Raw genomic sequence first — 13914 nt, 5'->3', positions numbered from 1 at the left:
TAATCTGATCTGTTCTCAGACATCACTGCTAAAACTCCTCCGAGGACTTATGTTTTCTCACCTTCTACAGGTGTCTCACCAAAGCTATTTCTGCCACCACCTTTGAAGCAATACATAAACATTGATAATAGCTTTGTACTTCGAATTTTACAACTGTTTTCCTGAGATTATATATACTCTTCAAGCAAAACAGTCCCCGCATCACAAAACAAATGATAATCAGTTTGCAGCAATGATATAATGAATTTAAGATACTCCCAGTATCTCTGGGTAGAAAGAACCCTTTGCATACATACTTCAACTTGCAACACTGCAGCCACTCTACCATACCAAAGTAGTATTTTTCACATTGATATCTTTTTAAGATTGATGTTATATTCCTAAAAGGACCTGAATGTAATCTGGATATCAAGTAAGACATATTAAATGGATAAAAGTGTTTCTCAGTGAATAGGACAGAATAGTTGACTCTACAGGCAGGAGAGATGTTTTCTTCAGAATATACAGATCTGTTAGAGAAAAATTATTGGGGCACCCGGAGGGCTCACTTGGTTGGGTGTCTGTCTTTGGCTTAGGTCATGATCTCAGGGTCCGGGGATCCAGCCCCGCCTCAGGCTCCCAGCTCAGCAGGGAGTCAGCTCACACACTACTTCTCTCTCTCAAATAAATAAATAAAATCTAAAAAAAAAAAAAAAAAGAAAAACTATTAAAATACTTGTTGAAACAGTAATGAAGACTTTATTCAGGAGCATTCCCACAAGTGCAGGGACAATGGGAACTTGCAGTAGGGGGAAGACACACTGGACTCAACTTCAAATTTTTTTAGAAGTTGGGTTTTATACTAAGGAACACGATTGTTGGGGGGGGGGGCGGTTAGTGGATAGAAAATCACTAAGAGATTAGGGAAATTCCTCGTAAATGGACCTAAAAGATCCTTGCAGAAGTCAGGTCAGTATGATCAGAGAACACCTGTGTGATGATGAGGGATGAGGAAATTTGATCAGTTATCAGTGGTGATGAGATAGAGAAAATCTTGCCACACCTACTTGGCAGGATTCTGCAACTGGCCAAAGACTGGACCAGGTTTAAAAAAAAATCCTACAGTGTTCTAAATAAAGATTAGTCAAGGAGAAACTGTCATATCTACCCTTGTACTTGAGATTCCAGGTGGACCAACACTCTTCCTCTTATCTTTCTTGACATGGCACAACCTGAAGTATTTTCTCTATTTAATGCTATGGAGTGGACGCAATAGAATTGAAATAAGATAATGTTTATTAGCTTTCACTAAGCGTGGACATATCTTGAGACTCAAAGACGCTATGGAATAATGTGTTTATTTGGTTCGTAGCCCTTAGGAATATAAACAATATTATTGGCATTCTGGAGTATGCTTAGCTTCACTGAGTCTGAAATAAGTCTTGGGTGATGAGCTTCAGAGAGCACTAGACAGAAATATGGTAACATTCTCTCAAAAACGAAGCGAAGTCCACCAGCATCGGCCTTTACCCTTCGCCCTTTCCAGCGGAAGATGGACATTACCTGAATGAAGTCCCTAACTCAGGGCTTCATAACTGTGGGGACTACGTTACCCAGAATGCAAAGAGTCGAGGGGCAGCGTTGCTCTCCAATGAAAACTTCAAAAGAGGCTCTTCTGCTTGTGGGCAGTCCCACGCGGGCGGGACTTCCGCCTGACTCCTCACCAAGGCGAAGATACCTGCTCCGGGCTTTGCTCCTCCGGGAAGAGGTTTCGGAGTTCTGCGTCCATACCGACTTCACGCGACCTAGAAGAGGCGAGAGGAGGCCCCGACCCTGCTGCACGGTTGCGGACCCGCCGCTCGGCGACGCCGCCCGTGCTGCCCGCGCCGGGCCCGGGCCCCGGACCACCGGCCCGGGTGTCCGCTCCGCCCACCAAGTCCGATGGCGGCGGCCGCGCCCAGGGACCCGGCTCAGGTAAACGCTCGTCCCCGGGGCCCTCCTCGCCCTCCCCCCACCCAGACCCGAAAGCCCCGAAAGGCGCGGGGCACCTGCTCGAGTCCCTGCGGCCCGGGCCCCGGTGTCCCGGACAGGGAGGCGGGAATGGGCGGGGGCCCGGTGTGTGAGCGCCGGCGTACTGCCTGGGGGAGCGGGCTCCGGGTGGGGGCCGCACCCTAAGGGGCGATACTGAGCACTGAGGCACAGACCTTGAACTGCCAGCCAGCCGAGTTCTGGTCTTCAGGGCCGGGCAAGGGTCCAGAGGGCTTTGAGTCCGTCGCATCCACCGTGGTCTTGTGGGTCTAAGGCTACATTCTCTCCAGTTCCCGAGGCTGCAGAAGCGCTTACAGAACCAACACGAACAAGAGGAAGTTGGCCCAGTCCCTCGCTGGCCCTGACCTGACCCCCACCCGCTTGTCTTATGCATTGTTGTGTCCCGCGACTCTTAGGTGCCACTCCCCCAAGTTTGGGCTCTGGAGACTCTGGGGAAACCCCAGGACCGTGCCAGGAGTTCTATGAAGGGGTTTCCGTTTCTGGCAACCAGTGTGTGCACGGTTATTCCGGGAACTGGTAGCAGGGTGTGCACATGCCTGAGTTAACACTCATCTGGAACTGCTGGGGAAACCACCGTTTTCTTTTCTTGCGGGTAGGAGCAAAGAACAGGGGGACAGCAGTCAGGAGTGGAATGACTTTAAGAGACGTGGGGTGAGTCTTCTGGTGGTGATGGGAGGCTTAGATAGGAGCAGCCACGTGATATTACCACAGTCCTGATAGGGTCCATCCCGCTATAGCATGCAGTACCCGCTATGGGCCGAGGGAGGAGGCAGGAAGATCAGGGTGGAGGCTACCCTCGTAGTCTAGGTGAGGGTTATTGGACGGGAGTGCTGGCCTGGATGTCACTGGATTCTGGATATGTGTTTTTTTAAAAAGTGAGCACTGATTTTCTAATGTGCACCGAGGCAGGGTGAAGGGGAGGATTCAGGGTTATCTCTAGGGTTTTTGTTCTTAGCAGCTTTAGGAATGGAAACTCCATCGACTGAGATGAGGGGGTTGGTAGTATGGGTGATGTTGGTGGGAGATGTGCTGGGGAGCCCTGAGTGGATGCATTAAGTGAGTAGCCAAACACACAGGTCTGGAAATCTGGGGGGGGGGGGGCGTTCAAAAGGGAGATATCTAAAGACATCATGGCTACTGTGTGGGCCCAGGTGAGTGAGCTGTGGGTCACAGTCATGAGGAGCAGTCTCCTGGTTATGGTGGTAGAGCTGTTACGGTGCTACGAAGTTGGGGAGGAGGGGGGACCAGGACTGGATACTTAGGTGATGGTATGACTTCAGAGATGAGGGATGTGAGTGGCCATGACGGGAGAGTGTGTCGGGGACAGGATACTCGGGCAAGTGGCCAAGGTTTCCAGCAGAAGAGTAGACATGAGAGGGATACAGCAGCTTAGGAGTACTTAAGGCGAGATGATGACACTCGGGCCTGTGCTGGTGGTGCTTCTCCACTCTCAACTCCACCAGGGTTTTGTGAGGACTTTGGTAGGGCCTGGGGTGTTTCATCCTGGAGGAATAAGGTCATGTGTGAAGTGCGGATGTGATCACCCGTGAGCGTCACTAGGCCTGGGGTAGGCCACCGAGGAGCCTTGCTCTGAATGAGGGTCAGGTGGACAGAGGAAGATTGTGATTGCTGAGGGGGCAAGTACAGCACAGGGGGAGGGAGGAGGACCTTGTCTGGTACAAGATGGAGGAACTCATGGCTTGAACGTAAGATCTCCTCCCCAATCTTCTGCTGTTGGGAAGGTCTCCTAATCAAACAGCCTTTTCATCAAAGGTGCATTTCCTGCTTCTCCCTCTGTATGGGTTTCAGTGCCCTACCAGCCCACGGAGTTCCTCAGACAAGCCCATCACATCCTCTTACAGGAACCAGGAGGCACCTCACCCTCTTGATCCTACAGCTCCTGGTTGTTCACTCTGTGTCAGAGTGCCATCCGCATGTGGGCCTGTGTGGGGCGTGGTGTCCTCCTCTCCAGGCTGCGAATATCTGTGATTACTAAAGTGCTATCCATCTCCTCTGTCCGTGGTCAGGTGTCATGTGTTTGGCCATCCCCATAACCCTAAGACGGGACTCCTGCCCTCACCACTGGGGTGAAGAGGAGGTGGTAAAAACAGCAGTGATGTGTGGGGAGGCCAGCGAGATTTCCGTAGTGTGGGACAATGAGGTGTGGTGGCCAGAGGCATGTGGCTGTGGCATCCAGTCTCAAGAATGATGTGTACTTGGAGAGGGAGTATGCCTGACCGATGCCAGGGCCCTGGTTTTCAGTAGAATAACCTGGATGGCCGGGAGGATACCTCTATGCCAGGTCCACAACGTAGATGTATACTTGTCCACCTGCCTCTTCTTCTGTCGGCAGGACCCTGCCATCATGGGCCCACGAGGAGACAGTGGCGCCGTGGCACCAAGGCCTGGTTTCTCCTCTGGGATGGGGAGATCAGGGGAGGATGGGCATAGGGTAGATCGATGTGGGTGGGAAAATGGGTATGGTTCTTGGGAGAGGGTGTTTTTGTGATTTCCTCTGTCCCCCTCCTGCCAGGGCAGGGTGACCTTTGAAGACGTGGCCGTGTACTTCTCCTGGGAAGAATGGGGTCTCCTTGATGAGGCTCAGAGATGTCTGTACCAGGATGTGATGCTGGAGAACTTGGCACTTATAAACTCCTTGGGTAAGACCCTCGACCCCACGCCTGTGCCCTGAGCTAGTCTCTGCCCTTCCCTTGGTCCCCGAGAGCAGTCTGTCCTTACATAGGGACCGTGAGCACTGCTTCCTTCCCCACTTCTGGGGGTGGGTGCTGTGGTTGGTAAGGCTGAGGTCAGTGTACCGCCCTCCTTCCTGGAGCAACCCCAACACCAGCTTTCCTGCTGACTTTCAGGGAAGGAATGAGGGTCAGGAGCCTTGCAGTGAACGTAATGGATATCCCCTTAGATGCCTTCTCCCTGACTGGGTGACTTTGTCTCGATGCAAGATATCTGCCCGCTCCACGTCTGCTTCCTTTCTCTGTGAGGCTTCCTCATGCCTGCCTCTACCAGGACTTGCTGTCTCTGACAAAGTTACCACGTCTGTGGACCATGGGCTGTTTCATGAGACCCTCCTCCAGACTTCTCTGGGGACTGTGTAGTTCTCTTTGCCATGGGCCGTCGTGTGCTGAGTCATTCTGTGATACTGACGGCTACTCAGCTGTCCTGTCTTTTCCTTAGCACTTGTATCAGGAAGTGGTCATGCACTTGCTGATTGTGGGAGTGGGGTTGGACTGGAGAGCCCCGGGTAGTTCACGGTAGGTATACTGACCCACACAGAACACGACAGCTCATAGGAAGCCAGCCCTGCAGAGTGGTATCTGGAGGAGACGATGTCAGTGCTGTGTTCACATCAGACCAGAAGCCTGTTCTGTTTGACTAGTATTTTGACCCCAGGGGCCACATTTCACTTCTGTCTCTTCTTCCCCTTTCTTGGCACTTTGCCGCGTTATCGACTCTGTTACTCGTCGCCTCTACTCGTCCTTCTGGCCCGGGGTTAACCTCACATTTCTGGGATCCATATCTCACTCTTTTTTCTCACCACTCCATCTACAGCGCTTTGCACGCTAACTGCTGTATGTTACATCATGAGGTGTGCCTACGTTCTTAAGCAGTCCTGGAACACCACCTGCCAGTTTACAGTCCTATTTCCTTGGGTCTTGACACACCCTCCTGCACGGGACAGGTGTGTCAATAGGAGACAGGTTCCTTTGGAAAGTTGTTGGCAGGGGTATGAATCACAGCCCACTTCTCTCCTCCGTGTCACACCAAGTGCTTGCATCCTTCACCTCACGAGGCCTCTCCCATTCTCTGCTCCTTGTAGCCCGCTCCTGCTAAGCAGCCCCATCCTCCACCTGAACCGTCTCCCTGGTCCTGCAGACAATCCCAAGCACTGGTTCCTGGGTTTCTTAGACACACATTTGTAGCTTGTATGGTAGCTGCCCCCTCCCACCAAAGGCAGCATGCGCTTTACCGGCATTTCTTGCTTTCAGGTCGTAGGCATGGAACAGAGGATGAGGATGCGCCTGAGCACAGGGTTTCTGTACAAGGAGCGTCACAGGTCGGGACTCGCAAGGCAGTTGTGTCTCCCCAGAAGGCCCATCCTCGTGAGGTGTGTGGCCAGGACTTGAGAGACATTTTGCTCTCCACCGAGCACCAGGCGACACTTTGTGGACAGAATCTCTACAAGACGGGGGCATGTGATAGACAGTTGTATTTCGACGTCAACCTTCCGCATCTGAAGCAGCACACTGGAGAGAAATGCTTCAGAAGCAATATGGACCGAGCCTCTTTTGTGAAGGACTACAAATTCTGTGTGTCAGGGAAACCCTTTTCCTGTGGGGAGGTTGTGAGGGACATCTTGGCCACCTCGAGATTCCTCCAGCATCAGGCCACACACAGCAGGGGGAAGTCGTACAGGAGGACTGGGTATAGGGCATCCTCCCCTGGATGGAGAGCGCAACGCAACTGGGCCGAAGGCACGAACGACTTCACTTGCAAACACACACTTGTTCATCCCCAGAGAGACCTCGCTAGAGAAAGATGCTTCCTGTGCAGTGAATGTGGGAAATCTTTTAGCAAAAGCTACAGCCTCAATGACCACTGGAGAGTGCACACTGGGGAAAAGCCTTATGAGTGTGGGGAATGCGGGAAGTCCTTTAGGCAGAGCTCTAGCCTCATTCAGCACCGGAGAGTTCACACTGGAGCAAGGCCTCACGAGTGTGACGAATGTGGCAAGTTATTCAGCAACAAGTCCAACCTCATTAAACATCGGAGAATTCACACTGGAGAACGGCCGTATGAGTGTCGTGAGTGTGGGAAATCCTTCAGCGAAAGCTCTGCGCTCCTTCAGCACCGCAGTGTTCACACTGGAGAGAGGCCGTATGAGTGCAGTGAATGTGGGAAGTTCTTTACCTACCACTCCAGTCTCATAAAACACCAGAGAGTTCACTCGGGATCGAGGCCCTATGAGTGCAGTGAATGTGGAAAATCCTTTACTCAAAACTCTAGCCTCACTGAACACCGTAGAGTTCATAGTGGAGAAAGGCCTTTTAAGTGCAGTGAATGTGAGAAGTCTTTTAGCCAAAGCTCCGCGCTGCTTCAGCATCGGAGGGTTCACACTGGAGAAAGGCCTTACGAGTGCAGCGAATGTGGGAAATTCTTTACCTACAGTTCCAGTCTCCTCAAACACCAGAGAGTACACACTGGATCAAGGCCTTATGAGTGCAGTGAATGTGGGAAGTCCTTTACTCAAAATTCCAGTCTCATTAAACACAGGAGAATTCACACCGGAGAAAGACCTTACGAGTGCAGTGAATGTGGGAAATCCTTTAGCCACAGTTCTAGCCTCATTAAGCACCGAAAAGTGCACGCTGGAGAAAGGCTTTGAGGAGTACAGTGACTTTGGCAAACGTTCACGTGTGGCTTCCATTTCAGTGACCATTGAGATAGTCACACCGAAAACGGCTTTATGAGTATTTATCCGTGGGATATTCTTTACCTAGGAGTCCAAGCTCCTAAAACGCCACAGTGTCTCCTAGATGAAGGCCTGTGAATATGGAGAATGTGGGAAATGGCTAACCAAAGGCTAGCCTCGTTGCACTCCAGGGAACTCAAGGTAGTGAAAAGCCTTACAAACGCAGTGAATATGAGAAAGCCTTCATCTGAAGGACTTAACCTCATAGGATTTCACAAATCTCAAATGGGAGAACTGCCTTAAATGTGCAGGCATTTATTCGGTGAATGTTAACAACACTGGAGGAGATCCCTTATGAAGCTGCCATTTACCATCTCCATAAATCCCAGGTATGTAGCAGCTGCATTGCATCTTTTGAACCCGCCCAGGGCCCATACCCCAGTGTCAGGGCAATTGCTGGATGACTAACGAGTCACCTGAGCACTAAATCCTTCCCCATTTTTCCTCTCTGAGGAGAGGGCATGGATCTCACCCAGTTTTGTCCTAGAGGACGTTGGAGATTTGAAAAGGTGGATGACATCTTCAGGGATGTTACTGTCCTCTTGAAACTCTGTGATGGCACTTCCCAGCCTCCAAGTCACCAACCCAGGAACAGTCTGCCTCCCATTGCTCTTGCCGTACGAGAATAAAGATGTTGCTGTTTAAGCCCCCATTAATCTTGGGGATTCTGTTCACTGTGTGTTTGTATGTTGAAATTACCTGTGTTTGCGAGCGTGAAGGGGTGAACAGAGTTGTGTGCCGCAGAAGGGACCGTATGATGGCAGAAGATAGCTCTCCAGTTTCGGCCTGGTTTGCCTGGCTGCTCAAAGCCTTTAAGGAAAGACGGTAGGGCTCCGTGGTCCTAATTTATAGTTGGATGCCGGGACACTTGTGGGGTCAGAGTTTCAACCCGAAGAGGAGGCAGTTGTTGGTTGTTGTTAGACACCGTCTGGTGCTTCTGAGCGACATGGTCTTGTTCTCTTGTTCACAGGGGATGTTGATGGCATGCTGCTCAGTGCTGGTGAACAGCAGCAGCTCCAGGGGCCTCGATGTCCTGAATTCTGTAGGGTGACATCACTGGTTTTAAGAGTGGAAGGGCCAGGGGAATGATCATTGGTACAGAAACACAGGATTAATGGTGCAGGAGACCAATAAACTGGTCGTAATGTACCTCTTTGAAAAGGGCATGCATCGTGTTTAGACACCAGGACTGTGAAGGATGAACCGGTACAGAGAGTCTCAGGACCTCCAGAAGGATGTATCTTGTGTAGCTGCGGGCCTGCCAGAAAAAAACACTCCACAGGTTTTGTGGATTCCTCGGCCCCTCTGGGCTGTTCACCAAAGGCCGTGGTTGTGCGTGGCAGCCAAACAAGGACAGAGACAGGAGAGACCTCTTAGTGCAGCCATGAGGCCTTTGTGACTCAGCTGGTACCCCTGCTGAATGAAATGGCAACACTCATCGCTCATCTGTTTTTGCTGCCACTGAGGCAAGTGCCTTCTGATGAGGAGAGAAGTGGTGGTCAGTATGGTGGCCAAGCTTGATCTAAAGCGTATGGAGTCCAGACTTAATTTGAGCCATATATCTTTAGGTTTCAGTAAGGTATAAATGACGTGTGGTGTCCATCACTCAGTTGTGCCATTTGACTGTTTGACATTCAGAGAAACCCACGAAGCCGTCAATTACGATGATAAACCTTTCCGTCACCCCCACATTTACTTTGTGTCCTAATAATCTCTCCCCAAGGCAGCCATTGACTTGCTTTTCATTATAGATGAGTCAGCACTTTCTAGAATTTATGATCAAAGTCTTCAAGTGTTTTCTCCTCCTTTTCCTTGGGTCCCCTCATGGGACGTATTTAGTTTCAAATTCATCAGTGGTGTTTATATGAACAGACCATTCTTTGTATCTTTGAGAAGTATGTTCTATGGATACAGCACTACTTATTTATGTATTCATCTGTGCATGGCTATTGTAACTGTTTCCAGTTTGGCGGGCTGCAAGTAAAACTGCTGCAGAGAAGGCGCCTGGGTGTCTCAGTCAGTTAAGAGTTCCAGCTTTTGATTCTGGCTCGGGTCATGATCTGATGGTTGTGAGATCCAGCCCGGTGAGCCTCGGCGTTGGGCTCCTCTCTGTGTGTGGAGCCTGCTTAAGATTCTCTCTCCCTCTCTCTACGCCCCAGCCTCCCTCCCCCCCACCAACGGCCCCCCACTGCCCTGCTTTCCCACGCACAGTGGCACTCTCTGGGTCCATAATTAATTAATTAATTAATTAAAAATATGACAAAATGTTATTAATGCTCCTTTTTCTCAGTTTGACTCAAAAATGTTTCACGAGCCGTGTGTGTTGCAATTAGGATCCTGAATGTATCCTGAGGCCCTACAGTAGCCGTCTCAAATGTCTGTGAACCCACAGGTCTCACTTGCCTTGCTGTTAGTTATTGAAGTTCTGAAGCCTTTGTTCATTAGAGCTTGCCACGTCCTGGGTGCTGCTTATTGCGTCTCTGATACTGTGCATCTGATCACCCTCGCCCATAATCCTGCACACGAGCTAGTGAGGAGACGGGTGATGAGGTTTGTCCCTGCAGACGTGTGTGGCGGTGACTGTTGGGGATGGAAAACAGAATCTTCCTCCACCCACGGAGCCTCTCCACATGCCATTATTTGGTCTGTGTGTTCACCAACACCACCATGCAGTTAATGCTGCCTCTGTCCACCTGGATATAGCACGAGGTCGCACAGGTTAAGGGCTCGGTCCCACAGGATGACTGTCCTCTTCAACGCCCATCACAGATCCAGGTTGTCACCTGTGCTTCATACTGACTGGCTGTAAATCAGAGGCTCCCCTGACCCCTCCTCTCACTCAATTATCTTGCTGGGGTGCCTCACAGAACTCTGGGAAGGACATTTACAGGCAGATGAAGAAGTACATGGGGGTCAGGTGTAGAAGGGTCTGCAGTGCAGGAGCTTGTGTCCTCATGGAACCTCGGTGTACCACCAACCCGCCAGGCATGTTTACAGATCTGGAGGCTCCTCTAGTGTTCTTGTTCAGGAGTTTGTACGGACCTTTAATCTTCAGCTCCAGCCTCCTCCTGGAGGTCAGCGGGTGGGGCTGCAAGTCCCAAGCCTCTGATCCCGATCTTTCTGATGACCACTCCCCATCCTGATTCTATTTAGGACCCCCACCCTAACACAGCTCTTTAGCGTAAATTCAGGTGTGCTCAAAAGGGGGCTCCTTATGAATGACGCAAGATACTCCTCTATCACTCAGGAAAGAACAAGGGTTGTAGGCGCTCTGTGCCAGGAATAGGGCACGGGGGACCAAGACAAATATATTTTTTCTTGTGCCAAATTACTGAATAAATATTAAGCTGGAATGTGATGTGAAATAGATATCAGCTAAGAAATTACAAAGAATTGCAGGACAAAGTCTCACCCTGTTATACAGAAAGCAGATAGAGCCCATTACATACATATTTTGGAGATAAATAGAACCTGTTCTCAAGTAAAGTCACTTGAAAGCATCATTTGGCACAGAGTTTATCCTAACTTACGTTTGTAATTGGGGTGACCATGTGTAGTGTTTTACTGACCTTATCCAGAGGAAAAGGAGACTTACTTGCAGGACAGTAAGTACTTTTTGGAATTAAACAACATAGTCACGAATGCAGGAGAAAGGGAACCCTAGTGGCCAACGGTCTGTGTAGTCTTCACAGGGATTAGGAGGTGCTCACAGATTCTCTAAACTAAATGTGAAAAAAGGGGAGCGGGAGAGCCTCTCCCCTTTATCAACAGGGAGAATTAAACTTTATTTGTAATCTGTATTTCGCATAACTGAAGAGAGTATAGCTGACATTCTAGCAACTGATGATCTACCTAAGATACCCTACCTAAATAATGTTTCAGGTAGGCAACTTAGAGTCTAAATTCCATTAGGAAGCCTGTTTGTAACAAGAATAGAAAGAGTGCCAATGATTAACCAGAATTTTATTTTCTTTTTGTCCTGTATAAACTGTATTTGCAGGGTCCATTTAGCAACTGTGGCATTAGGTACTTTACCATAAGCTTAAAACTTCCTCCCTGGTATTTCCTATTCAACTCTGTCTCTCTTTACCATATTTGCAGGCCTCCTTTCCTTTAGTTTTTCTTCCATCTGCAGAATTCTGAGCTGGCTAAAATTCTTAAGTGTCACTTCAGTATATACCTTTGTGCAGCAGACACATATGTGGAGAATGGACATTTGGTTTTGTTGAAATCTGTGGCATTGTGAAAGACTTCTTAAATCCCACACTGGAAAAGAAAAATTTATTAAATCATTCATTCTTGTCCTTTGCACACACATACAGGAATCAATCTCTCCGTCTTTGAACCAAGAGATGCAAAAACATGATTGGAATAAGTCTAAACACGTGATCTGAAAAAGATTTGAAAGTTAATGAAAATTTAAGGCTTAGGATGAAATGAAAAATAAAACTCATTTCGAGTCTGCTTATTGATTGATAGTATAACATAAAAAAGAAAGGAGTGTCTTAACATAGCATAAAAGAAAGTTAACTACTAATTTTCTAATGCTTTACAATGGATGAGCTCTTTACACTGCCTAAGAGAATCAGGTTCACAGTTGTTTTACAAGAAAAAATTGTTAGGCTATGATTCTGAATTGTCGCCTGACTTCTAGATCCTCAGATAAGTACCACCCGTTCTCGAGCACTTTCTCTTTGGAATCCTCTTCCCAACACTCTACACTTAGTGCATTACTGTAAATATTCATTCCAGACATAAGAAAATATATTCTCAAGAATGTTTTCTTCACCCTCAGACTAGTTCTTCTAGTACTTTATCATATTTTCCTAATTGACCATCCAGTATTTATAGTAATTTAAATTTTGTAATAATTTGTATAGATGTAGGCTTATAGACTGTGTACTGGATAGTACACAGATTTAGCTTTTGAAAAAAAATTGTGCCAAAGCTATGAGGCATACAGGAAAGATTTTTAAAAGGTGAGCACATTAAACAGAATCAAGAAATTCAATCAGCCAACTTAGAGGATGTGGCAAGTACTAATGGACAAAATGCTTTTAAAGTTTATCCAATAAATAATGAAAGAGTAAGTGGCTTCCTTATTGCCCATAGTAGCCATGGTGGCCATGAGTTTATTGCAGTGGGCTTCAGGTGTTCTGCACCTGTGGCTTTGTGAAGATGCAGCTCCTGTGTGACACAGTGGAGACCATGACAAAGGCTATTTATCATCACACCTTCTGGATTCTAGGATACATGCTTTTTGAATGTAATGAAATTCTGCATTTTTGTGAGTGGGATTCCAGTAGCAACCAATACAACTTCAGTAACTGTATGACTGGTGAAGCTGAGTTAGCTGGAAATCCAGGCGGCTATATTAGAACACTGGCAATATTTCAATCCATCAAGATGGACTGCCTACTTTCTCTGATGGTCCTGAAAATACCTATGAAAAAACAATGGCTATCCTACAAATTAAAGCCCAAAGGGCTGGATTATAGTTAAAAGAACTGGTAATATTAATGTGTGCCAGATGCTTGGTCCCTGGTAGCAATATCTGACCCTTGATAAGGCACTTACTGATCAATCTTCCAAAGCAAGTCCTAACAAGTAATCTTTTATTTCTCCAAACACAAAGTGTATTGTCTTCAGAGGAAAATAAATTAATAAACATATTCTGTAGTTTTGCTCTGTGTGATAAATGAAAAGATCCTCTTCCATTGCTATTTCTCAATGTTAGTTCAGATTAAGGCTTTTGCATGATTTCAGTCTTTTATTTTTCCTTTACCTGTATTGAAATATAATTGGCAAATGACACTGTAATATATTTAAAGTGATGATTTCATATATGTATACACTGACGAGGGAAGATTAAGAGTTTTGATTTGGGGATTTCAGCTTCATATTATGAAAGTTCACAGATTTTTAAAATGCAGAGAAATTGGGATTTGTAAACTTCTGAAGCAGTAACTTTGAAACATTAATGTTTTATTTGACAAATGGAAGGTAGAGAAGTCTAACTGTGTTAAGTATCAGGAGGTATAGTTGATACATATGTTTGTACTGTAGGTAAAACACCTGCATTATTCAGGGTAACTCAGGATTTTAAACTACCGAAGAAATACTAAACCATATAAAAATATTAACACCTTAAGTTTTCAGCCAACAAAATAAAAGAGGTAAGGTGAATACTCAAAAGACACATGTATTAAAAGCCATACAACTGGCATCATGATTGCATTCAATCTGCCTTCAGTAGCTAATTCGATCAATAAAATTTAGCACTAATATTTATATTTAAAAATATTTTTTGTGTATTCAAGTTATCAGAGTTATGAGGGTCCTGACATTTTGGAAATTCTTAAGAGGTTATGCATTGACATATCTAGGGTTACACATAA

At 47.3% G+C, this 13914-nt stretch overlaps 1 protein-coding gene across 2 annotated transcripts; it reads left to right on the top strand.

Annotated features, from left to right (window-relative positions):
* Positions 1-1612: 1612 nt before the first annotated feature.
* On the top strand, positions 1613-8190 carry LOC123777078 (zinc finger protein 814-like). Of its 2 annotated transcripts, none has more exons than XM_045773539.2 (3): positions 1613-1953; positions 4567-4688; positions 6033-8190. In XM_045773539.2, exons 1-3 carry the CDS (start codon positions 1631-1633, stop codon positions 7427-7429), a joined length of 1842 nt encoding a protein of 613 aa, XP_045629495.2. In that variant the 5' UTR covers positions 1613-1630; the 3' UTR covers positions 7430-8190. The 2 variants fall into 2 exon arrangements, with proteins under 2 accessions (XP_045629495.2, XP_045629503.2); XM_045773547.2 differs by having other exon boundaries at positions 1793-1953; positions 4562-4688.
* Positions 8191-13914: the final 5724 nt, after the last annotated feature.

The sequence above is a fragment of the Ursus americanus genome, chromosome 21, assembly GCF_024610735.1.
Source record: "Ursus americanus isolate L20-20 chromosome 21, mUrsAme1.1.p, whole genome shotgun sequence".
Classification (NCBI taxonomy): domain Eukaryota; kingdom Metazoa; phylum Chordata; class Mammalia; order Carnivora; family Ursidae; genus Ursus; species Ursus americanus.
The sequence above is the reverse complement of the archived record's forward strand: the minus strand, read 5'-3'. Positions and strand labels throughout refer to the sequence as shown.

What these genes read in the sequence shown, in the direction of transcription:
- LOC123777078 (XM_045773539.2), top strand. Translation starts at nt 1,631, where the DNA reads ATGAAAACTTCAAAAGAGGCTCTTCTGCTTGTGGGCAGTCCCACGCGG. An exon ending in CGCCCAGGGACCCGGCTCAG is followed by an intron (nt 1,954 to 4,566) that starts GTAAACGCTCGT and finishes CTGCCAGGGCAG; the next exon opens with GGTGACCTTTGAAGACGTGG. An exon ending in GGCACTTATAAACTCCTTGG is followed by an intron (nt 4,689 to 6,032) that starts GTAAGACCCTCG and finishes TCTTGCTTTCAG; the next exon opens with GTCGTAGGCATGGAACAGAG.